We start from the raw sequence: 25,880 nt of genomic DNA, 5'->3' as shown, positions 1-25,880 counted from the left end.
TGGATAAGTAGCCGTATTTGTGCAGGCATGTATGTATTTGAAGTATAGCAGTAGTGATGGAGCCTGAACACCCTGGAGCGCAGCTGTTCTCCCTGTGCATCGTCAACTTCACTGTGAGCCACAACACGCTCAGCTTCTTTCTCTACACGCCTCTCCACTTTCTCTTGTCTTCACCTCCTGCCCTCTCCGGAACAATCCTCTTTTTTTCAGTCATATCTGTGTTTACATTGGCTGAATTAACAGGGTATTGCTGTGTCCATATGGCCCTTATGTCTCTGGTAAATCTTCGGGCTCTGGTTGGAGGTGGGGTAAGTGACAGACGTCTCTCAGAGAAGGGCAAACTGTGTGTCATCAGAATGAGCACAGAGCAGTTTAAGGAAATGGAGTGATAAGAGCAGAGGGGAAGAGGCAGCAGCCCGAAGCAGACACCGGCATTAAAGCAACACTTCACCATTATAACAAGTGTGGTATGCATATGAAGATGATATTATCATTGACTTAATTTGTTTTTCATATTCTGAGCACATATGTGGGCCAGGGTCTAAGTGTACATCTGGGACTACTTGTGTGTCTGCTTGTGTTGCTTGTATTAAGCGGTAACAGTTAATGATGCCGTCTGATTATGAACTACACCTGCGTTGGTGATGCTGAATCAGACATGTCTGAGTTATATTAAGGCTTTATACCACAAGTAGCTGTTTTGCTCCTCTTTTTCAGCCAGAAATTTTAAAAATAGCAACATTCATGCTCTCCAAATGTACTTTCCCTCCAGGAAGTATGTGGTTCAGAGTGCCTGACATTGGCTGGGCACCACCACATGGCCCAGTGTTTGTTAGTTTCTATTGGTTATCACCTGTGGGTCTGTGTGAAGAAGAGTTTTTCTGACAGGAGCCGGAGCCCAGAGGAGCTGTTCCAGAGCGGGAGAAGGACAGTGGTAGAACAGGAGAGGGGGCTCAAAAGAAGCACAGAGGGACAGATAGAAGTAAAAAATATCTTAGTCAGTGGACAGATAATTTCACTTGGAAGAAGAAAAAAAATACAATATATATAATATAATAGAAATACTATTACCAAGTTTAAAATTGAAGACCTAAACTGCTACTTCAAATTTATACTATACCATACTATACTATACTATACTATACTATACTATACTATACTATACTATACTATACTATACTATACCATACCATACCATACCATACCATACCATACTATACTATACTATACTATACTATACCATACCATACCATACCATACCATACCATACCATACCATACCATACCATACTATACTATACTATACTATACCATACTATACTATACTATACTATACTATACTATACTATACTATACTATACTATACTATACTATACTATACTATACTATACTATACTATACTATATGCTATACTGAGCTACACAATACTATGCTGACTGTACTGTACTGTACTGTACTGTACTGTACTATATACTATACTATAATATACTATACTGAACTAAATTATACTATATACTTTATGCTATATACTATACTACTATACTATTCTAGGCACAGAGCTCCAGAGGAGCTGGATTTTAGAGAGGCACAGTGACATTGTGGAGGTGAATGGAGCCATCACACATGATGACCCCTGCTGCAAGGGAGGGACAGACAGGAGGCAGAAAAAAGAAATTCACAGCAAAAATAGAAATCTGCAGACGTTAAAATCACTAAAATTCAGTATATATATATATATATATATATATATATATATATATATATATATATATATATATATATATATATATATATATATATATATATATATATATATATATATATATATATATATATATATATATACATATATATATATATATATATATATATATATATATATATATATATATATATATATATATATATATATATATATATATATATATATATATATATATAAAAATTCAGAATTTCTTTTTTCTGCCTCCTGTCTGTCCCTCTTAGCTCTGGCTCTTTTATATTTACTTTGTAGGTCTATGTTTTTGGACTTGTTTTAAGGTATTTTCAATATTACTTCACTAAAAAAATATATTTAAAATCAATAAAAAATTATTTTTTATATAAATTATTTTTATCAGTAGTTCAGAACACTTAAATATGTGTCCCCTTTCTTTTACAAACTTTTTTTAGATGATTTTTGCTGCACAGTAGTGGCAGTTAATCTATTGAAAAAGACTACCCTCTGCTGGCCAATACTTAAGATACAGTTCAGGGTTAGTTATTGTAATTAATATGCAGTATTAAATAAACACAAAACTCTATTTCTTTGTAAGAGTGTTCTTTTTCATTGACTGTTCAAACTAAAAAGTATTACATTTTATTCTGTATTATAGGTTAAACTTTGGTCTTTGCTTTGAGTATTCTTATTTGATATATTTGACAAAAAACATGGGCTAGACCTCAGCATCCATTATTATGTGGGAAAAAACTGAGAGTAAAATGATGTAATTTGCTTTTATGTAATGCTTTTTATTTTTAATTTCTAAAATTATATGCTGTCTGAAATTAGAGACGATCCTCTAGATGGCAGAAAAGCCCCATCAATCCTCATCTCATCTTTGCTTTTGAGGTTTCTTGAGGAACCAGATGTAATATATCTTTCATGTATACATAGCCTCTTAATATAACCTTAACATAATTACTTTTTATACCAATGTATAAAAACATGTCAGTGCACTCAAAATAAATACAGTGTTGCCTGTTTGAGGTTTAGGGCTTTAAAGGAAAGAACATGTTGTCCCCAGAGCAAACATGTCACGCTCACTGAACGTCATCAGCAAGAAAAACATCCAACTGAGGAACAGTAAGCTCAAAGCAGAGACCCTTTTACAAAACATCGAGTAAATTAACAATGCCAAGAATGCACTTATTAGGAAATAAAAAAACAATTAAATTCACAGTGATCAATTAAATTCATTAATAATTATTGTAAATAATTAGATAAAAAAGAAAAAATATACTCTACTGTAAATATCTTAAAAATTAGTGCAGTATTGTAATTAATAAAATACAGTGATGTAAATTCAGGTCTACAGAACAAAACAACAAAAAGACTGCTTTTGGATTGGCTCAAGAATAGAAGTAACCAATTTGATGAGGGTGATGAAAATGTTGCGTACATGAATAACACTACATTCTGCGTAGCAAATGTGATGTATGCATTCAGACAGTTGCCCGGAGCCCCCACGCCCCCCTCCCCTTGAATGTCATACACCCAGGTTCATCACTCTGCCACACCTCCACCATCCCATTCCAACCCAGCCAATGGCATGAGCTGTCTCCATCCCGAAGAGTCACACCCAACCAGCATCAGCCAACCTCTGCCCCGCCCCATCTCTGTTGGTTTGTCTATGGACAGTCAAGTCCTCCTCCTCTCTCTCTCTTTCACCTTCTCTACATCATCAAGTCATTGAAAACATTGTACTTTGCTATTATTAAACTTTTTTCATACAGTAGGATCTAGTGGGACTTGATCTAACTTTCATTATGGAGGACTACCACAAACCAGACCAGCAGACCATCCAGGTCCTCAGGAACATTGCCAACCGCCTCCGCATCTACTGCATCAAGGCGACGACTGCAGCGGGCCATGGGTGAGCACAGACATCAGCGTTTCAAATGAGCTTAGTATGGTTTTGCGTGTATTACTCATTAAATGGCCAAAAGAAAAGAGTGTTTGAATAGAATAACTTTTACAGATATTTATTCTTTTCATTTTGCCAACTAATCTAGACGGTTGATTAAATTTTTGTAGATTATGCAAAAGAAATCCTACACAAATGATCATTGTTCACTACTATAAATTATTTGGTAGAACAACATTTATTACATAACGTATGCACTATTAAATAGCTTGTTTTCTAGTCTCTAAATTGCACTTTATTTTAATGGAAAAATTGGGAAATTTGTTGCATGGTCCCTGGCAATTTTCACACATGTGCATACATTTGAGATCATGAAACAATCTGAGCAAAGTAAAGGTGAATTCATTATTTGCTGCATAACCAATACACAATTTGATTTGAAATCTTTTTTCTGATGATTAAGTCTAACTTGCATAACCGACTGCATAAACATTTTTAGATTTCTTGTAGTAATAATTTATAGGTCACACTGTAGAGCATGTGGCTGTGTCTGACTGAGCATTTGACAGCTGGCACTTACCAAACCAACCGCAATATTGAACAAAAATATTTCTGCATGTTGAATCTCGATCCTTTGTTTAAATCTGCCCCCCGCCCCCTCAGACATCCCACGTCATGCTGCAGTGTGGCCGAGATCATGTCTGTGCTGTTCTTCCACACCATGAGGTACCGCCCTGAAGACCCTCGCCACTACAATAATGACCGCTTTCTCCTGGCCAAGGTGAAGGAATTAAATATTTCCTTTTCAATATTCCCTTTTAGTGTTGTAAGCACTGATAAAAATACATTTAAACAATTTCATAAGGCTGTTCAAATTGCTTGGTACTTCTGGGTATTAAAAAAAAAATGCACATTGATTGTGATCTATGCAAACCCATATTGTTCACACACCCTTTTCTTTGTTTAATATTATGTTAACAAATCTCACAATAGTTCAAATACATATAGATTCAGCAGCTCTACAACATTGTTTTTTGTTCTTTAGGGCCACGCTGCTCCGGCCTTGTACTCCATGTGGGTGGAGACTGGCTTCCTCAAGGAGAGTGAGATGTTCAGCTTATGCCAAGCCGACTCCTCTCATGAGAGCCACACTATGCATGTAAGAAGCCCCTACCACTGTTTTTAAAATTTTTATCACAAAGATAAGACCAATAGCAAATTAAAAAATGAACTGTGATTTTTCAGAAGCAGCATTTTGTAGAGGTAGCTCATGGCTTCTTGGGCCAAGGCCTCGGTGTGGCCTGTGGAATGGCCTACACTGGAAAGTACTTTGACAAATCCAGGTAATCGTCTGCACATTCACAGCCAGTAAATCATTGGAAAATTAAGTGAGAATTTGTATCAATATTGTGGCTTCTTGCCGTGTGTGGCTGAGTGGGTGTGTTCTGCAGCTCTGTGCTCCAGCTCACAATTCTTCTGCTCTAATAACCACAAGTGCATGCAGCAGCCACATTTTCACCACTATACTTGATTTCATCTGAAAATTAAAGAATACAATGTGCATCATTTATTTTTCAAAGCACACAATAATTTTAAGCTGTATTATGCATATTATTGGTCTCTCAAAATTACTAATGCAATAATATAACACTAAATTTCTATGAATATTAATACAGTAACAATATATAGTCATCGGATTGAAATGGGTGTGGTTGCTCTCATGGCAGTAACATGTGCAGAATGGTGCAGCCACACCTCGGGACTGCAAAGCTATCATGTCACTACGAATTTGTGTCCGATGAAGGGAAGAAAATCTATTCAAGTGGAAACATGTCAAAGAGCATTTATACTGATGTGTTCTTCTTTTCAACACTATTAATTCTTTGTGAATGCACTCCACACACAAGTACAGGCTACTCTACCTTGCTGTGTACCTGCAGTTACCGAGTGTTTTGTCTGATGGGAGATGGGGAGATGTCCGAGGGCTCTGTGTGGGAGGCCATGTCGTTCGCTTCTTACTACCAGCTCGACAACCTGGTTGCCATTTTGGACATTAACCGCCAGGGCCAAAGCGACACCGCTCCTCTGCAGCATCATGTGGACAAATACTACAAACGATTAGAAGCCTTTGGGTAAAATATGCATGCATATGTCATAATACTATGGGTCAGTACAATTACCAGTACAATTAAATGCAAATAAGAGCATCTACAATTATTTCAATTTTTTAGTATATTATTGGGACATGACCTTTCAAATCTACCATATAGATTTAACAATTTCTTATGACCTTCATGGCTAGATCAAAGTTCTAGAAATTATATTTACACAACACACAATACCTTTAGCAAAAAAACAAAAAACAAAACAAAACTGTTCTATGATAAAATTGTTTTAAAAATGTATCCAAATGATCCTACAGAAAAAAAAGTGAAAATATATGGGAATATAAATGTATGTTTAAAATAGCTTCCAGGGTGACCCTGTTTACATGCTATTGCTTTTTCTTTGTTACGTAACTACATGTTCAATAATGTGTCTTTCTGGCTGTTTCTAGGTGGCATGCTATCATAGTTGATGGACACAGCGTAGAAGAGCTGTGTAAAGCTCTGAGTCAGCCCCGCCATCAACCCACTGCTATTATTGCTAAAACTGTCAAGGGCAAAGGCATCCCAGGTGATTGCTGTTGTCTAAATACATTACTTTACTAAGCTGCTTATACTCACCGCTGTATAACCACCTATAAAAATATGTCAAATGTGCATACAACATTGTAATCTATATGCAAGTTTCAATATGATACATGTAATGCATCTTCAGCTGCTGAGGATAAGCAAGGCTGGCATGCCAAGCCCCTGCCCAAAGATATGGCCGAGATGGTGGTAAAGGATTGGCAGAGTCGCATCACAAACACCAGTAAACACCTGTATCCATCCGCTCCCATCGAGGACTCTCCCCCTGTTAGCCTGAGGAACATCCGAATGCCCAGCGCACCCAGCTACAAGGCCGGAGAAAAGGTTACATTTGTGCACTTAACTGTATTAGTTCCACACACTGGTGCTATCATATAAAATCATTTCTACCAACAAAATTATATTTGTGATTAAATTATGTGATTAAAGTATGAAAACAGGCTCATCATAACATTGACCAGGTCTGACAGAAAACTGTATAAACCAGTATAATACGGTAGATTTGATATGGAGTTAAATGCAGGTGTTAAGTGCAGGTGTAATCAAGATTGAAAAGGATATATAATAGTTAATTATTCATTCTAACAAAGGTTTCAGAAAGTTTGTTACTGGACAAAATTTTTGTAATTTGTAATCAATATTGTAATGTATTCTTCCATAGATTTCCACCCGAAAGGCCTATGGGATGGCTCTGGCAAAGTTGGGTCGCTACTATGAACGTGTGGTAGCTCTGGACGGAGATACCAACAACCTCACCTACTCAGAGATCTTCAAGAACGAGCATCCAAATCGCTTTGTGGAGTGTTATGTAGCCCAACAAAACATGGTAAATATAATGCACCTAATTCACCCTAAAATTTACTATAAGAAAAATATAAGAAAAGTGATAAGAAAGTGATTTCTTTAGTGCAATAATTGGAAAGACTGACAGACAACCTTTTCTATTATATATGTAGCTATTCATTATGCTGATTTTATGCCCTAGTCCAGTTTGGAGAAGGGGGAAGGGCTGACTTTAAATTCGGGAGCTGTCAACTCTGGCTACAGCCGTGCACTGGAATCTAGGTCAGACACTGTACAGATGATGAACACTTGTGACAAGTGAATTCAGAGGTTCAGATGTGAAATATTAATTTAGAGGGTCGAACCATCTGCCAAAATATTCAATGAAAGTCAAATGTCTCATGACAACAGCAAACAGCAGGATAGATTCTTTATCAGTCTTTTTTTTAAGTATAAGACAATACAGTCATTACTGTATAATTGCTCGTTAAGATAGTAAGTGCAGTAAATATGTAACCGAGTAACATAATCTCTTCTCCAGGTCAGTGTTGCAGTGGGCTGTGCTGCTCGTGATAGAAACCTCGTGTTTGCCAGCACACTCTCCTCCTTCTTTACCAGGGCCCATGACCAGCTACGAATGGCTGCCATGTCTGAGAGCAACATCAAACTGTGTGGCTCCCACTGTGGCCTCTCTAGTGGTCAGTATTTGAGATTATACTTTGAATTTTTTTTTTTTCACAAATTGACCTCACTGTCCCAGTACCCCAAGAGATGTGTCTTTCCTGTTCTGTAACCCTGTGTTCTCCTCACACCACACTCCTCAGCTCTTCTGCCTGCCCACTGTCCTCCCCTCTCTCTCCCACCTTCCCTGTTTGAGGTGTGCACAAGGACTATAGCAAGGTATATGCATGTTAAGTGTGCATTGCTAAAGGCACCTCCCATAAGTATTTTTAATATATATTTTGTAATTTGATAAATGCATGAATCAAATTTTATAGGTGAAGAGGGACCATCTCTCATGGGACTGGAGGATTTTGCCATGTTCAGGGCTCTTCCCTCTTCAACTGTCTTCTACCCGAGTGATGGAGTGACCACAGAGAAGGCCCTGGATCTTGCTGCCACAACAAAGGTACGTAATGCACAATTTCCATGGGAAATATCAAGTTTGATTTAAAATAATTTTAATAATAATAATAATCTGCTTTGTTGTTAAGGGTTTGTGCTACATCCGAACCAGTCGCCATGACTGTCCCATTATCTATAATAGTAATGAGGACTTCCATGTTGGACAAGCAAAGGTAATATAAACAGATCACAGATTTCAAATAAACTTACTCATTAAATGATTCAAAATACATTAGAGTTTTCATATTGTTGTCTAATATTGCATGTTGTAGGTGGTGTACCAGAGCAAAGATGACCAGGTGACGGTGGTAGCAGCAGGGATGATGATCCACGAGGCTTTGGCTGCAGCTGAGCATCTGAAAAAAGGTATGACAAGAATTTCCTATTGATATCTTATCTGTATTTTATATGGAGCCTTTGTGGAATCTGTATTGTGTATATACACATTTTAACGCTGGCAAAAAATGATCTACTTTTTTCCAGAGAGGATCTCTATTAGGATAATTGACCCATTTACCATTAAACCACTGGATTACAAAACCATCATTGATCACGGGCGTGCCACAAGAGGACGAGTGCTCACTGTGGAGGACCACTACTATGAAGGCAAGTGAATATACACATGGTAACTTTCATAGTGAGATTCAGTGTTAATTATGTGGAACCTTACCTTGTTGATGGCTTGGTTTTTTTATGGAATTAAAATCAAATCATTTCAGTGTCAATGTCAATGATATGCTTGAGTTTTTGATGTATACCGGTAGATCTACCACCAGTTTCTAGAGGAGAGTTTAAGTTTTGCCATTTAGAGCAACAAGTTTTGCCATTTCTGTGTTAAATGACACTCATTAAAAGTCTGTTGGTGAACTGGACTGGTTTTAACCAAAGATACACAATGGTAGTTCCACTTTAGTGAGACTGGTTCTGAAGAAAATCAGAACCAAAATTAGTTCTGTAGTGTACAGAAATAAGCAGGTAGATACAATGTTATGGCCACCAAGAAGGCTGTGTGGCGTGTATATAATTGCTATAGGCCATAACTTCATATTTGAATGGTTTTCTGGGTTGCAGTGTCAAAATTCCATTGATTCAATTGGTAAACTCATGGTAAAACTATGCAGTGACATTTGTTTATTGTAATGGGGGAGGGGGGCTTGTGCAAAAAGATATCTTGGTATATTTTGGAAAGCCACAGAGAGCTGTCAGATTTCCTTAACTACAAATGTGCCCATGGCAATGAGGGTGACCTACATACAGAGCACAGCCGGCCATGCCCTATGCCCACAAAGAGCAGAGGGAAACTGAAGACAAATGTACAATTAGACCATCTTGTTTTCGCCCAGAAGTTCTCAAAATGGCGGGTAATTAAGCCTGATAGCCCACTCGCCTGTGCTGGCACAGTACAATGTAATAAAATTCTATCATGTAGTAATTTAAATTCACTTATTTATGTAGTTTTAGTTTTAAACATTTTATGAGCCATGTTTATAACATTTTTGTCACTCCTTTCTTCTAAATATATCATTAGAATTGGAACTTTAAACTAAGTATTTTTCTTGTACACCTTTACCTTAAACAGCATCTTGCAAATATTATGACATATCCATATTAACTGAGAATGTAGGTCTACTTGTTTTGCTAGATTTGTTAACTGTTTGCTTCCAAACATTACTACTGTTGCTTTTTATGTTCATGTGATTCCCATATAATGAACTGCTGTTTTGCAGGTGGCCTGGGTGAAGCCTTGAGCTCTGTGATGGTGAATGAGCAGGGCTTTAACCTGCATTGTCTGGCTGTGTCTCAAGTTCCCCGAAGCGGAAAACCTCACGAGCTGCTCAAAATCTATGGCATCGACCGCGATGCCATTGCCCAGGCCGTCCGCAAACTCATGAGCAGCTCCACCAACGCTAAGTAACTCTGAGGACCTTGGCCCGTGCTTAGCGTTGTCAAACACATATTTTTTTCTTCTCTTTTTGTCACTGTGAATGTCCCCAGGTCTTTAATAATATTATGTGACTTTGTGATGTAGAGTTAATTTAATGCATCTTATACACTTCTCACAAAATTGCAATAAAACATCCCTTCGCCCAATCAAAAAACAATTCATAAATCAAAGAATGACAATAACTAACCTGGCCAATAGTTGCTGACTGGTGCTACATGACATTCTGATGGTATTATGTGTTTCTACAGGCTTTTTACTAAGTGGGACTTTTTGTATTGTATTTGTGATGCTTAACGGGTACATACTAATGAGGCATAACATTATGTGGAGTCTGACACAAGAAAGTTTTGATGGATAGGAAACTGGTTTGGATTTGTAAGGACTTTGTTCTTGGTCAACAGTAATCGATACATCAGTGACCTAAGGAATCTACTGTTGTCATAGTGTTAAGTCTGATTAGTGTGGAATTACAGTGTGTAGGTTTGATTAATGTCTGTAGAAGATAGTAAATGCTTAAATGAATAGCTGTAGGTTGGCCCTATGAAAAAAAACTTCCCCTCTTCATGGTTTTGGTTACATTACATTTGAGTAGCAACTCTGTTCAATTGTAAATTGAAGTCAGATTTTCACTATTTCAAATCATTCAATTCATTATTTCAAAGATTTAAGTAAATTGCATTCAACATTTGCTGTTACCAACACTTTTTTGTTACTTGAAGTTTTGTATGTACCTTATTCTAATGTAATAAAGCTTTGAGCATTTCATATGGGGTCATTGATTATTGCAACAATAATATAAAGAACATTTTAATTTGAAATATACATACATTCAAATGTGTATTTTCATAATTTAAACATCTATTAAATTTATGAAATATAACAAAATCTACCAGTGGTTCTCAAACTTTACATACCACCTAATAAAAATATTTGGTACCAGTATCAAACCCATAACAGGACACACACCATGATTATATGATAGATTGTTCTAAACAAGGATTAACAACAAATGAGGGCAAAAATGTGAATACAGTTTACTCTGAGGAAGCTTATGTGCTACAGTTTGACAACCACTGCCTTAGATAAACCACCTCTTATCCTTGGCATTTAATACTAGCTAGAGAGGATATCTTGGTGTTTTGTTGTTCTTTTCCTATGTATCGTATTATCTGTATATTTATTTGTTTTTGTTAACTTTTTATGTGAAGCACTTTGTGCAGTGAAAGTTGTTAAAAAAATTAAGATATCAAAATCAGATAGATCAGTCATAAAAGTAAAAATAATTTATCAAGTGTTTTAGGATTCTGTGCTGTAATATCTTCTACTACCACCAGTTCTTCTGTCTGTCCCTGAGCTCCCTGTGAGAAGAGAGCATTATAAGTTTATTCAGATAACTAAATCACTTTTATAAGAGGACAATGTTAGTCAAGGATTTTACCATAAAAAGCTGTATTTCCGTTTTGCCCCTCGAAGTGCAAACACCATTAAGCCACATCCATATGACAGGGTATAGACTTGCATTAGAAGAAAATAAATACCCCATTAAAACAACATCAAATAAGTAAATATAAATAAATAGATAAACATACACAACCCCAATTCCCATTAAGTTGTGACACTGTGTAAAAAAATAAAAAAATACAGAATACAATGATTTGCAAATTCTTTTCAACCTACACTAAACTGAATAAACTACAAAGACATGATATTTAATGTTCAAACTGATCAACTGTATTGTTTTTATGCAAATATTCACTCATTTTCAATGTGATACCTGCAACACATTCCAATAAAGCTGGGACAGGGGCAACAAAAGAATGGAAAAGTAATGCTTAAAATCCACCTGTTTGGAACATTCCACAGGTGAACAGGTTAATTGGAAACAGGTGAGTGTCACGATTGGGTATAAAAGGAGAATCCCGGAAGGGCTCAGTCATTCACAAGAAAGGATGGGGCGAGGTTCACCACTTTGTGAACAACTGCGTGAGCAAATACTCCAACAGTCTAAGAACGTTTCTCAATGTACAATTGCAAGGAATTTAGGGATTTCATCATCTATGGTCCATAACATCATCAAAAGATTCAGAGAATCTGGAGAAATCTCTACACGTAAGTGGCAAGGCCAAAAAACAACATTGAATGCCTGTGACCTTTGACCCCTCAGGCGGCACTGTATTAAAAACAGACATGAACGTGTAAAGGATATTACCACCAGGAACACTTCAGGAAACCATTGTCAGTTAACACAGTTTGTCGCTACATCTCTAAGTGTAAGTTAAAACTGTAAAACGAATGCCATATATCAACAACACCCAGAAACGCCGCCGGCTTTTCCCGAGCTCACCTGGGATGGGCTGACACAAAGAGGAAAAGTGTGCTGTGGTCTGACGAGTCCACATTTCAAATTGTTTTTTGGAAATCATGGACATCGTGTCCTGTGGGCCAAAGAGGAAAAGGACCATCCGGACTGTTATAAGCGCAAAGTTCAAAAGCCTCTGTGATGGTCCGGGGGTGTGTTAGTGCCTTTGTGATGGTCCAGGGGTGTGTTAGTGCCTCTGTGATGGTCCGGGGGTGTGTTAGTGCCTTTGTGATGGTCCAGGGGTGTGTTAGTGCCTCTGTGATGGTCCGGGGGTGTGTTAGTGCCTTTGTGATGGTCCAGGGGTGTGTTAGTGCCTCTGTGATGGTCCGGGGGTGTGTTAGTGCCCATGGGGAACTTGCACATCTGTGAAGGCTCCATTAATGCTGAAAGGTACATACAAAGGTACATACATATGCTGCCATCCAAGCAACGTCTTCAGGGACGTCCCTGCTTATTTCAGCAAGACAATGCCAAGCCCCATTCTGCATGTGTTACAACAGCGTGGCTTTGTAGTAAAAGAGTGCGGGCACTAGACTGTCCTGCCTGCAGTCCAGACCTGTCTCCCACTGAAAATGTGTGGGACATTATGAAGCGCAAAATATGACAACGGAGACCCCGGACTGCTGAGCAACTGAAGTTGTACATTCAGCAAGAATGGGAACGGATTCCTCCTGCAAAGCTTCAACAATTAGTGTCCTCAGTTCCCAAACGTTAATTGATGTTAAAAAAAAAGGTGATGTAACACAGTGGTGCCCCTGTCCCAGCTTTATTGGAACGTGTTGCAGACATCAAATTGAAAATTTGTGAATATTTGCATAAAAATTTTAAAGTTGTCTGTTTGAACATTAAATATCATGTTTTGGAGTTTATTCAGTTCAGTATAGGTTGAAAATGATTTGCAAATCATTGTATTCTGTATTTTTTTTTTAAGTATTACACAGTGTCCCAACTTCATTGGAATTGGGGTTGGGGGTATATATATATATATATATATAAGGGGTTAGGGTTTATATATATATATATATATATATATATATATATATATATATATATATATATATATATATATATATATATATATATATATATATATATATTTATTATGTGTGTGTGTTATTTATTTTTTACCATGGTATGCGTTAGAATGCAGAATGGCCACAAAAAGTGCAAATGTAAATCCCCAGTAAATATCTGCAAAAAAACAAATGAATATGAAAAATGTATGTTTTTATAATATACAAAATGCAAGTAACAACATACTACAACTACTATTACTACTTGGAGTGAACAGTACCTCGTTTATCATAAGGTGGGCCTTTGCATTTTGCAGTATGGGCTGGCAAACCTTACAAAATATTGTAAAGCACTGTAAGTTTAAAATAAAAAATTTAAAAAAAAAAAACTCATTGTAGCATTACATTTGTTTCTTACCACAGCTTATGCCCATAATTTCAAAAACTATGGTGAACATGACAGCAAGGACTAATGGAACCACAAGCGCTACAACACACACACACACACACAAATAAAGTAAAATAAACATATGTCAGAGTAAATGTCTTAGAAGTGTTAATATATACGTGACTAGACATGTCATACTTACTATGATAGGGTCTGTAAAGAGCAATTCCACATCCAAGGCCAAAAGTGATTGCAAAGAAATGAAAATATTTGTCTAAAGACCAAAAAACATATTTAAGTATTTTGAAGAATCTGCAAAATTTCTTGTCTCAGAATTACATAAGAACATTCTGGGGCATGCCATTTTATCTATATAGTCTTATTAATTATATTGAATTAATAATTGACAGTGGCATTGGTGTTACACGCATACATACAGAATACTGAAAATAACAATACAATGACCTACAATGTTGATAAAAGATGACAGCAAAGTTTGTTCCATTTTCCTGCAAAAGAAACATTAGAAATGGCTCCATGGAAGATAAACAATACATATACAAAAATTAAGACATATAGCTAGAACTGTGAATGATAAAGGCTAAAGAGGGTTCAGGTAAAAACTGAACAAACAAATACATAAAGAAGGGGACAAGACAGACACGCAACTGTGTACTCAGCCTACCATTTATCAGGGTTCAGCTGCAGTCCTGTGTCCCAGCCCAGGTGCCGGTGAGACTTAATCATAATGGGACAACTTCCTCAACCCGTCCAACTGCTCTGTAAGACACACAGCACAACGGTAAGTCCCACGCTGTTTTGCTTTCACATTCACACACCGCACCCAAATGTGATTGGCTATTTGGTTTATGTTCTTACTATGTAATAACAACACAGGTTATTGCAACACACCACATGACGTATTCAGGTCAGGAGACAAAAGTTAACAATTAAATGGTTTAAGCCCTATTTAATTAGGCATACAGTAGTCTAAATTTAAAAATATATAATTGCATAGCTGTACAAATGGATAATAATAATATAAATAGTTGACAAATGAATAACTACATACAAGGATTATTTTAAGTTTGTTGTGGTGTTAGAAATGTTTGTTTATTCCCACCAAAATGTTGGGTAGGTCCCCATGTTGTTCTTTCAATTTGTCCATTTTGATATACAACCAGACTGTACAACCACTAGGTGTCAGTGTGGCATCACATACTCAACTGCCCGTGAAGCCAAGCATTGCATTATGGTAATTGTAGTCCTCAGAAAACTACTGCCCATTGTTCTACATGCAATGGCGTCACTTTAGAAACTACAATTCCCTTTGCAGCACATTTGAACGTCTTGCAGGAATAGCATTTTCCTCTCGATGATCTCAACAGAAGTTTTCACAGCCATACGACAAGGGCAGAGGAAAAGTCTACGATAATGATCAAATTATTGACTTTGTCGCTAAGAATTGCCCAAGACTGCAGCTGAATCGCAGAGGAGCGCTAAACTCCAATGAATCACGACAATGCGACTCAAAAACAAAGAAGTCTGTGATATCTGAACCACTCCTGCTTGTCTGGGCTGGATCCCGTTATAGCGGCGAGTCTGCAGCTTGGCAAAATGTCCACGGACGATCACGAATATCCCGAAGCGGAGCTGGTGACTGAGGCCGGGCCACAGTGGCTCCGCGCTGAGGTCGAGCGACTTTCCCGGGAGCTCCGCGACACCACCCACGAGAAGATCCAGGCTGCGGAGTACGGTCTGGCGGTGCTGGAGGAGAAACAACTGCTCCAGCAAAGATATGAGGAGCTGGAGGCAGAATACGAGTCTGTCAGACAGGAACTACACCAGCTCAAGGAGGTAACTCAAAATAAAGCTAGTTATGCTAATGAAAAATGAGCCCAATTAGGAGTGATCCAAGTGACATCAATTCCTCACTTTTTTCCACCTTAACATTCTTTAGATTTGTTTGTCGTTATTAGGCAAACTTTCTACTGACAAGAGTAAAGGAAGTAGGCCTATAGTTAATGACCGAAGTTACATTGTTATTAATGCTTATTTCAACATATTGCTCTGTATTTAGGCTACAATTCTTCATTAAACAATGTAGGTTTATTATTTGGTCTAACTGCACTTGGCAGCCACAGTAGTTAAATGATTTCAGTGTATTTAGGAGAATCAGCCTGTCAGCATCAGCAGAGCCCTTTGGTGTCTCGTGCCTGGACTTGCTCTTGGAATGTATGACTGAGGCCCAAAGTCACTGATTTTGCTCTGGCTGCAATGTCAGATTTCTCCATGTGCTTGACCAATCAGATTATAATGTGGTCAGTGTTATCACTAACAAAGGAAGCTGCCGAGGAAGTGAAAAGAGAAACGTTTACACATGGTGCAGTGACATCACTGGGAGTTTTTAGAGGAATAACAGCTATCTGTGGTATTTTCACAGTCCTCTGTGATGATTTCCAAACTGGTTATTTGGAGCTGCTTTTTTCCAGCAGAGCAAAGTCCTCAGTCCACTCCAGAGGACCAAGGAAAACCCTAATTACAGACAAAACTGACAAAGATATCCATCAGCTAAATAAACACCATTGTTGCAGTAGTATTTATAATAATCTTGTAGCAACATTTGTGGTGTAATAAATCAGTAGACTGAACCATAAAAAGCACACATTATATTGACATAGCCATAGTCTGGGATGGCACATAGGCCTATGTAATAATGGTATTGTCATATTCACAAACTGTAGTAAATCAGAACTAAACTGTTGCAAGTCATTGTGTGAGTAACTCATGATAGTGAGCAGCAGCTTCCTTGTTTTATTTATATCATATTGGATGGCAGTGATGGGTCATATTACCGTGAAAAAGCAATTTGGAAGTTTAGAAACTCTACCGGTATTATCTCAAATTTATTAAGAGGTGTTTATTATTGAATGTTAAATGCTTCAATTAAAAACTTCTAAGTAAAGAACTAAAGAATTTCAAAGGCTTTGTTTGTTTTTGGCACATAATAACACGTGCAGCTGCGGGCCATGTGTTTCCATAATAGACCTGTTGGTGCAGTAAAGCACAAAACCAGACGGATTCTCTCTCAGACACAAATGGTTAAAAATGTTTTGACTTGTGAAACATTAAAAAAAAAATCAATCTAAAGGAATGGATGGTCTGTTAAACTGATGCCAGTTTTGAGTACTGTATTTCTCACAGATGCTTGTTGAGATTTAGTTTTATCCATAGTGGACATTTAGGTTCTTTCTTTGCACTGTTACTTGGTCAATGCATGTTGTGTAAATAGCTGCATGGAAGCAAGATGTATGTGAGAAAAGTTAATTAGTGTTTTAACCTCTGAATATTCTTCCTTTATGTCTGAATACCTCATTTTATTTCTGCTCCTTTGTTAGGCCTTTGGACAGGCTCACTCAACTCACAGGAAAGTGGCCGCAGACGGGGAGAGCCGGGAGGAGTCTCTGATCCTGGAGTCAGCCAGTAAAGAGGCTCTGTACCAGCAGAAAGTCCTGGAGCTGCAGAATGAGCTGCGGCAGACCAAAGCCTCGCTCACCAATGCCCTGGCAGAAAATGACCGCCTCTCATTGATCACCCTGGAGATGAGAGAGGTAATAAATATTTAATTTTTGGTCAATTGTAACTGTGCTAATACTAACCAAACACTATTTTTGAAAATCATCAAAAGGGACTATGTTACAACTATGATAACTATGTGTGGTAAGGGTAAAACAAATATTAGGGGCGAAATACACTAGTTGTTCATGATGTAATATAAAGGGTTCTGTGGAAAGAATATCTATTATCTGTATATCTAAAAACAGAATGATTTAACATAGATAGACTGATTGACACTCCAGTAGGAGGAAGATGATATGCTTTAGCAATCTTAGAAAAAATAAACATCTTTTTGTCCAATTTCCTTCTAAAACAGGGGAATCCAACATTTGATATGTAGGCCCTTCAAATGTCAGTGTGTAGTTCAGGGACAAAACCAGCCTGCCCTCTCAAACAGCAACATTTACAGACAATTTAATCAGTATATTTGCAAAAAGGTTGATGACATTTACCTTTTTACTACTAATCCATATTAAAAGGTCATATTAAAGATTACAAATTGTGTAGAACAGTTAATTTACAGTTATATGAAACTGAAAAAATGTCTAGTATTAGATTTTTATTTGGTTAAGGTTTTGTGTCAATTTTTTTGCCATTTCAGAATTCAGAGCTTGCAGACCTGCAGCGTACTCAAATGCGTGATGATATCAGAGAGTATAAAGTGCGAGAAGCTCGACTGCTACAGGACTATAGCGAGTTGGAGGAGGAAAATATTTCTCTTCAGAAGCAAGTGTCTGTCTTGAAACAAAACCAGGTAAGACAAACTACACATTAAATACATTAGAAGTCCTGGAGAAGCAGCTCATATAGCTTGTCTGACCTCTGACGCCTGAACTCTTCAGGTGGAGTTTGAGGGCCTCAAACATGAAATCCGTCGCATGGAAGAGGACTCCCAGTGTCAGCACAGTCAAACTGAGGAGGCCATTCATCTGAGAGAGATCGCTGAGCGGCAGCTGGCCGAGGCCTTAGAGACGATAAAGACCGAACGTGAGCAGAAGGCCAGTCTTCGAAAAGAACTCTCCCACTATATGACCATCGGGGGGTCGGTCTACAACAGCTCATTTAATATATCTATAGACAACCTGAAGCTTCATGATGACCCCTCAGCTACAGAGCCTGACAATGATGACCTTATCAGTGGTTTTGAAAATGGATTGGTCAAAACTGGTGAAGGGGACGATGCTAACAAAAGAGATGGCTTCAAACCTGCTCCCAGCTTAGTGGATGACTTACTGAGCGAACTCAACATATCAGAGATTCAGAAGCTCAAACAGCAGCTTGTACAGGTATTGATTTTGCTCATAAATTATTACTCATAGGGATTATTGATTGTTGAATCAATATTGGTGATTATATTGGTGATTTTATATTTAACAATTTTAATGGCTAGTTGTCAGAATTTTTCAAGCTAAGTAATGTGATTTTAAATGTAACTTTATTCCAAAAAAGGATATGCCTTTTTTAAGTGAAGGTACCATTCATGAATCAAGTGACTGTTTCATTGTTTTGCTCAAGGTGGAGCGAGAGAAGGTTTCCTTGATCAGTTCTCTTCAGGAGAGTCAGAAGCAGCTGGAGCAGGCCTATGGCACTGTGTCTGAGCAAAAGGAGACAGTCAACAGGCTGACAGAGAACCTGAGCGCCATGAGGAAACTCCATGCCAGCAAAGAGCGTCAGTCGGCTCTGGACTCTGAAAAAGACCGGGACAGTCACGACGATGGAGAGTACTATGAGCTGGACATCAACGGGCCTGAGATCCTCAAGTGCAAATACACTGTGGCCATGTCTGAGGCAGGGGAACTGAGACAGGAACTGAAAAGCATAAAGGCAGAATATGAGCAGTGTCGAAGCCAGTATGAGGTGGAGCGTGGACGACTGGAAGGCACGGTCCAGGAGCTGAGGGCCAGTCTGGCCTCTCTAGAGAAGATCAGCCAGGCGGATAAAGCCCTAGTCGCCCGCCTGGAGAAAGAGCTGCATGTGGCCACTGAGGCTGCGGGAGAGTCTCTGGGAAGCCTCAACATCGCCCAGGATGAGCTCATAGCATTCAGTGAAGAGCTTGCAAACCTTTACAACCACGTCTGCATGTGCAACAATGAAACCCCGAATCGTGTCATGCTTGACTATTATAAAGAGGGAAAAGCCTTGGTCCGAAGAGGTCAAGAAGGAAAAGAACTCACTAATGGTCTGACTGAGTCAGCTGCTGATCAGCGGCCAGAGCCCATGAACATCTATAACCTGGTAGCAATCATTCGGGATCAGATCCGCCACCTTCAGCAAGCTGTGGACCGCACCACGGAGCTGTCCCGCCAGAGACTGGCCAATCTAGAGCTGAGCTCAGTAGCAGACAAAGACAAAGAGGCTTGCATGGAAGAAATCCTCAAACTGAAGTCTCTGCTGAGCACTAAACGAGAACAAATTGCAACTCTTAGAGCAGTCCTAAAGGCTAACAAACAGGTTTGCATGACAAAATTTCTTGTTAAAACAAGGCCATTAAATGCAATATTGCCTAGATTAATTTATCTGCTTATAAACATGCTTACAATTTTTCTTGATTTTAGACAGCTGAGGTTGCTTTGGCAAACCTAAAGAGTAAGTACGAAGGTGAAAAGGCGATGGTGACTGAGACCATAACGAAGCTTCGCAATGAACTGAAGGCTCTTAAAGAAGATGCTGCCACATTCTCCTCTCTGCGAGCCATGTTTGCTACAAGGTGCATTTACAACTCTAGAGCAGATAAACTGTACACCATGGCATGGCATATTAAAGACAGAAAATATGCTATAAATTAAATATAAATTATTATAACAGGTGGTACTGTGTAGGCAGGCCTATATTATTCTTTGTAAGTCATTTACCAGAAATCCTATCCTCCCATCTGGAAAATGCTGTTCAGGGAATATAACATGTGACTCCCAGATTGTTGTGGGAAAAATGGCTCCATCTGCTGGTTATTAATGTATGATTGTGTCTTGTTTTTCTATACTGTGTCTTCCAGGTGTGATGAGTATGTTACTCAACTGGATGATATGCAGAGACAACTTGCTGCAGCCGAAGATGAGAAGAAGACCCTAAATTCACTGTTGCGAATGGCCATTCAGCAGAAACTGGCCTTAACACAGCGACTCGAAGATTTAGAGTTTGACCACGAACAGGCACGTCGCAACAGTGCCACAGTAGCAGCAGGCAAGGGCAAAAAGGGAAAAGGAGCCAGCCACAAGTAAAGTAAGTAAGAAGCAGGCATTTCTCTGCCATATAAAGTCTTAGACTTTTTACATTTCTGTTTTTTACAGTATGTCTTCCCAAGATCAGAGTCCAGGTTCCTGTGCATCTGGTTCTTTTGTTTTCTTACAGTATTCGTCAAGTCACTTTCTAAAGTGCCAAAGTGGTTTGCCTTCCAGCTCTCAGTTGTTCGACACTCATATGACAGAGAGTGAATGATTTCGTATTGCCTAAACTGAGCACTTTAAAAAAAACAAAAAAAAACAAACAAACACATTTTTATTTTGAACTAATAATGCCACTTATGAGTATTATGTCGTTTTGACTTTTTATGCCATATATATCATGACATTCTTGAGAATATAACATATTTATTTTATTTTTGTTAACTAATAAGGAATATTCTGTGGAATACCTTTAAGACCTGCCATTTCAGATGCTCTTCTGCCTTAACTCTTTTCCTTAAAGCCTTCTTGTGACCGGTTTCCTTATCACTGCCTGGAAACAAAAAGATTTTATGAAGCAAATGTGATAAATCTCAAAAAATAAAAAAATAAAAATCTATTTATAGCTTTTACATAAGGTTTTAAACACAAATGTTCACATTTGTTTTGTATAAATTATTTTAATGTTATAGATGGAAGAGCTGTTACATATCAACTTGTTATAAATAAGGAAAACATTATTTAAAAATGTTTATGCTACAAGTGTCAACAGTATTTCGTATTGTCCATGAAGGAGAGATGTTATAGATGTTTTACTTTTTATAATTTTCTAACATTTTGCCAATACTCTTGCAGTGCCCAGTTTGTTGAAAAAGCACAATGACACATAGTAATAATAATAATAATAATAATGCTATGCTATAATTGTCACACTAGTTTCAAATGTCCCCTAACATTTGAGTTCTTTACATTTGAGTTCTTTACATTTGTATGTTTTACTACAACTGCAACTGTATTTATTTCATTGCCCCTTTTTTCCACAAGGTTTGAGCTGAGTGACCTGGTAAACCACTTGAAAGATTCATGTCTGTGTCTGGCATCTGTGGTAATAGCCTACTTATGTGTCATTATGTGTCATGTGAAATAAATCTAATTTTCATTATTCATTATTTCTTTGTTTCCATTTTATATATATATATATATATATATATATATATATATATATATATATATATATATATATATATATATATATATATATATATATATATATATATATATATATATATATATATATATATATATATATAAAATCTTAGGTCATATCTTGAAAAATATTCTACACGGAGGGCCACAGACCAGTCAGTACAGTGGATAATAATTCAGATGGGTGCATTTAACATACTTTAAATAAGGCTTGAAATATTATTATTAGGTCTATATGACAATTCAATGTGATGTTATTTAGGTTATATTAGTAGGATTACTCAAATGTGCCGTAAAAAGTACTGATTATGATCAATTAGGCCAGTTCAACTGAAGGCCTGAGAGCCAATAAAAATTGGTCTTAGGGCCGCATTTGGCCCCCATGCCATAGCTTGGACACCCCTGTCTTAGGTGCATAAACGCCTGACATTCTTTTATAGATTGTAAAAACCTAATCCTGAGTACAATATACATAATCTCTTGTATTGTTCAAGTATGTAATTTGAAGTGTTTCTGAGCTGGCCAGATAGTTTCTTCATTGTTTGCTGGTATAAAAGTTGCTCAAAAGGACAGTCGTTTTTATATTTTTCTTCTACTTAATCTGGTATTACACATTTATTTGATGCATCAAAAAAAAAAAAAAAAAAAAGGATGGACAAGGTAAAAATACATGTTTATACCTCCTTTAACATGATTTTTATGGCTAAAAAAGAAAGGTCTAGGCTATAATGGTCTATAATGTGCTCAGTCTTTAAAGGGGCGTTTTCAGCAAATCTTACACGACATGATCAATTATTCTATAAAAGCATTAAAACAAAAAATTTGACAGTTTTGTCTATATTGTAGGTCTTTATTTTGGAAGTTGAATCGATTATTTTAAATTTAGAGGCGAACTTTCTACTCACTTTTGTTTCCGGAAGAGCTGCGGCGCTGAAGACGTGACGTACGTCTTAACATTTTGCGTCCTGACGTAAGAGGGAGTGACCAAACAAAGGACAGAAAAAGGGGACTCCACAATGGGAGGTTCGTGTCTTTTAGTAAAAGTGTAATTATATATAGTATATTTGACAGGGTTGTATATAGGGGCTATATATTGTGGTTTTCAGTGTGTTTTTAGACGGCGCTTATTCCATCTCACTAACACATGTCATTAGAGAAGCTGAAACGTTGCTCCGCTTTGCTACAAAAGCGTGAATCGTTTTTCAGAAGTTTTGGGCTTGACAGGATCGTCTTTTCAAATGGCGATCAGCACTAATCTTATGAACTTCTGCAACTTTTGTAATGCTCTTTTACTTGAAATTCTCAAGCTTCTCACGTTGGGAACACAGGGCAAGATTTAATACCAAGCAAGTTCTGGATCAAACTGACTGACTTTGATAATTATGTATAAGATAAGATAAGATATTAGAAAAGATATATTATGTCTTATGTAATGCATTCCATGTATATAAAGTCAAGATGCACAGAAAACAAACAAAAAAACATAAACGTAATAAAGTATTAGTGATAATAACATGTCTACTTTAACATCTGTTTTTATAGTTATATTTATAAACACATCTTCTGTGTACAATCAAATATTTAAAATGCAATCTAATATCTCCCCAGCAGATAGTTTTCAAGACCAGCTAGCAGAGGACAGCACCTTCCTCAAGGCTGACCACAGACTGGACACAGAACTAGTGGATAAACTCATACTTCAACTTAACCGGATTTATCCACAAATACTCACAGATAAGGAGGCCTCCAGAGTGAGTACACTTTACTTATTACTGTCCTAAGCCAATAAATCCATCAGAACTGTAAATAAATGGCAGAAATAAGTTATTACTATTTTTTTTGACAGTTTCGTAACTTGGATGTGCCCACCAGTGTTCGACTTGGCGAGCTCTTGACACATTTGCAGAGTAAAGGAGAGGAGGCCTGTCGAGAGTTTTACAGAGCGCTACACTTGCATGTGGAAGAAGTATACTACAGTTTACCAACTCGACTTCGCCTCAGGGGTATGTCTCAACAACAGTATTTTACACATCTAAATAACAAAAAATTGCATTGTAAGGTGTCTTAACATGTGTTCATTAAATTAGATTCTTTAGATCCATTGAGATACCCTCAAAACCTCCAGCAGAAACATGTCCTGAATGATCAAGGTAGGATTACATAAGATTGCATAAAGATTGTTTAAGATCTACATAACATTCATTGTAGAAAAGATTTCAGAGGTTGTCATCTGGACACTGGGAGCAGAAATGTCTTCATTGCAAAAACAGTGTCCAGATGACTACCTCTGAAACCTTATTTATTGGACCACTCCTGGACCAATAAGGGATTACGCCATCTCATAATATTCATGGTTGAAATTTTGTTCAAACATTCATTACTTGCCTTTTTTTTAATCATTGCTAGGGCCTTCCTTCTTCATTGGTTGTTTTGGTATTGTGTTGGGATTGGCTTTGATCTATTACTATGGAGGTAAGTGTTATTTTCTTTGAATTATGCATCATTTATTTTATTTTTTGCTACGCAATCTCCTTTACTAAGTATTTTTTTGTAGAAGCTAAACTGACAGGTGGCAGCCGCGCTCTAGGAATGGCAGCTCTAGGTCTGAAGAAAAAAGCTCAAGAGGTTCTCATATGGTACACAGAAGAAACACTCAAGAAATAATATAGTGCTTTATTACGCACATTTTTTTTTCTACATTTACTCCTCACCGTGAATGTACAAACTGCCAAAGCACACTATTTTTTAAGCCTTAAAATAAGTTTGTAACATTTTCTAATGTTTCTAATGTGGGTGGTTGGTAGTTGTATTATGAACATAGTACATTAATAACCTATTCTTGCAAATGAGAGTGCACTTTATGTATACTTTTGAGGCCTTAATTATTAAAAGGGATTAAAAAAAAAAAAAAGCAAAACAAAACATATCCACTATACGTGTGTATACAAGAAATATAACGCATTTTGCAAAGTTAGGCCTATAAAGTTTAGCTTTTAAAAGACCAAAGTCGCCCTCTTGTGGTTCTATAAGTTACTACACCAAACTCGGGAATTCTGTTTGATACAGTTCGCCTTTATAAATAAGAATAAATGAATATAAATGAGCTAAGTCTTCTGACCAGGAACAAATCTATGTGCGAACTTTTAAAGTAGTTTGTTAAGCGCTTTCAGGGTTGTTTGCGTTTCAGTTTATGTGAGCGGAAAATGGGTCAGCAGCTAATTTGCATAATTTTCTCGCATTGCATTATGGGATTGTAGCTAAATATATGTTAAAATGCACGGTACATTGATTCCAATTTTAAATATTGAAACCCCGTCCTTTGATTGGAAAGCTGGCATCAGGCCTGCTAATGTGTGGCACCATGATCAAGGCGCGTGTGGCCTTTTATAAAGAGTTCATCCCGCTCAGCACGTGACGTATGAAGGGAGAGAAGGTGTGCGCTCCCCTTGATAAGGATGGAAACGGCGCCTGAGGCCGGCATTACTTATGTTGTTAAAGCATTGCCACCTGTTTCGTGGCATTCCAAAACCAAGTAATTTCCTAAATATTAACGCACGAAAGCCATGCCCTGTGTCACTGAAACTGAAAAGTAATAACCACTTTTCCAGAAACTCCAGCAGGATGCAGCTTCTTCCTGAATAGACTGACAAGTTAGAGACCGTGATTTCCTTTGCATGAATACAATTTTATTTTACTGTACTGCATTCATAAAAAATGTATTTAATTTAACTTAATAATAAAGCCCATCGCTGTCAGAAATTACTTTTCAAGTGCTTGTATTTTGGCAGCTACTCAACTGAATGGACTAAAACCTGACAAGTATGAAATATCTCCATGGATCTGGTCTTGTGTTCTTTAAAACCTTTCATTGAGATGTGCATTGGTCATTTGTATCACTGTTTCTATTAAACAAATGTGCTTAACTACACAGATACTTCCGTTTTATTTATAAATCAGAGAAGAA

The 25,880-nt window shown here is 37.4% G+C and overlaps 3 protein-coding genes and 1 non-coding gene across 5 annotated transcripts; all 4 read left to right on the top strand.

The window, feature by feature from the left end:
- Positions 1–3,508: 3,508 nt before the first annotated feature.
- LOC117371469 (transketolase-like) lies at positions 3,509–10,502 on the top strand. Its single transcript, XM_033967163.2, has 14 exons — positions 3,509–3,634; positions 4,289–4,406; positions 4,671–4,784; positions 4,871–4,968; positions 5,566–5,757; positions 6,183–6,301; positions 6,446–6,642; positions 6,980–7,144; positions 7,643–7,799; positions 8,100–8,230; positions 8,316–8,399; positions 8,499–8,592; positions 8,710–8,832; positions 9,954–10,502. The coding sequence occupies exons 1-14, from the start codon at positions 3,528–3,530 to the stop codon at positions 10,139–10,141; spliced, it is 1,887 nt and encodes a 628-aa protein (XP_033823054.1). The 5' UTR covers positions 3,509–3,527; the 3' UTR covers positions 10,142–10,502.
- A 5,046-nt stretch (positions 10,503–15,548) lies between these two features.
- bicd2 (bicaudal D homolog 2 (Drosophila)) lies at positions 15,549–21,871 on the top strand. The gene is made up of 8 exons (XM_033967158.2): positions 15,549–15,788; positions 17,330–17,542; positions 18,151–18,303; positions 18,392–18,835; positions 19,065–20,000; positions 20,105–20,256; positions 20,542–20,768; positions 20,837–21,871. The coding sequence occupies exons 1-7, from the start codon at positions 15,549–15,551 to the stop codon at positions 20,765–20,767; spliced, it is 2,364 nt and encodes a 787-aa protein (XP_033823049.1). The 3' UTR covers position 20,768; positions 20,837–21,871.
- A 996-nt stretch (positions 21,872–22,867) lies between these two features.
- On the top strand, positions 22,868–25,832 carry card19 (caspase recruitment domain family, member 19). Of its 2 annotated transcripts, none has more exons than XM_033967165.2 (6): positions 22,868–22,939; positions 23,525–23,667; positions 23,763–23,919; positions 24,004–24,066; positions 24,323–24,388; positions 24,471–25,832. In XM_033967165.2, the coding sequence occupies exons 1-6, from the start codon at positions 22,933–22,935 to the stop codon at positions 24,578–24,580; spliced, it is 546 nt and encodes a 181-aa protein (XP_033823056.1). In that variant the 5' UTR covers positions 22,868–22,932; the 3' UTR covers positions 24,581–25,832. The 2 variants fall into 2 exon arrangements, with proteins under 2 accessions (XP_033823056.1, XP_033823058.1); XM_033967167.2 differs by having other exon boundaries at positions 22,882–22,939; positions 23,528–23,667.
- On the top strand, positions 25,328–25,456 carry LOC117371730 (U6atac minor spliceosomal RNA). The gene has a single exon (XR_004541481.1). It is a non-coding gene; the product is annotated as a U6atac minor spliceosomal RNA (small nuclear RNA).
- Positions 25,833–25,880: the final 48 nt, after the last annotated feature.

This window comes from Periophthalmus magnuspinnatus, chromosome 5 (genome assembly GCF_009829125.3).
Source record: "Periophthalmus magnuspinnatus isolate fPerMag1 chromosome 5, fPerMag1.2.pri, whole genome shotgun sequence".
NCBI classification, from domain to species: Eukaryota; Metazoa; Chordata; class Actinopteri; order Gobiiformes; family Gobiidae; genus Periophthalmus; species Periophthalmus magnuspinnatus.
The sequence above is the reverse complement of the archived record's forward strand: the minus strand, read 5'-3'. Positions and strand labels throughout refer to the sequence as shown.

What these genes read in the sequence shown, in the direction of transcription:
- LOC117371469 (XM_033967163.2), top strand. Translation starts at nt 3,528, where the DNA reads ATGGAGGACTACCACAAACCAGACCAGCAGACCATCCAGGTCCTCAGG. An exon ending in AAGTACTTTGACAAATCCAG is followed by an intron (nt 4,969 to 5,565) that starts GTAATCGTCTGC and finishes GTGTACCTGCAG; the next exon opens with TTACCGAGTGTTTTGTCTGA. An exon ending in ATCTTGCTGCCACAACAAAG is followed by an intron (nt 8,231 to 8,315) that starts GTACGTAATGCA and finishes TTTGTTGTTAAG; the next exon opens with GGTTTGTGCTACATCCGAAC.
- bicd2 (XM_033967158.2), top strand. Translation starts at nt 15,549, where the DNA reads ATGTCCACGGACGATCACGAATATCCCGAAGCGGAGCTGGTGACTGAG. An exon ending in AACTACACCAGCTCAAGGAG is followed by an intron (nt 15,789 to 17,329) that starts GTAACTCAAAAT and finishes CTCCTTTGTTAG; the next exon opens with GCCTTTGGACAGGCTCACTC. An exon ending in TCCTAAAGGCTAACAAACAG is followed by an intron (nt 20,001 to 20,104) that starts GTTTGCATGACA and finishes TCTTGATTTTAG; the next exon opens with ACAGCTGAGGTTGCTTTGGC.
- card19 (XM_033967165.2), top strand. An exon ending in AACTCGACTTCGCCTCAGGG is followed by an intron (nt 23,920 to 24,003) that starts GTATGTCTCAAC and finishes TCATTAAATTAG; the next exon opens with ATTCTTTAGATCCATTGAGA. An exon ending in TTTGATCTATTACTATGGAG is followed by an intron (nt 24,389 to 24,470) that starts GTAAGTGTTATT and finishes ATTTTTTTGTAG; the next exon opens with AAGCTAAACTGACAGGTGGC.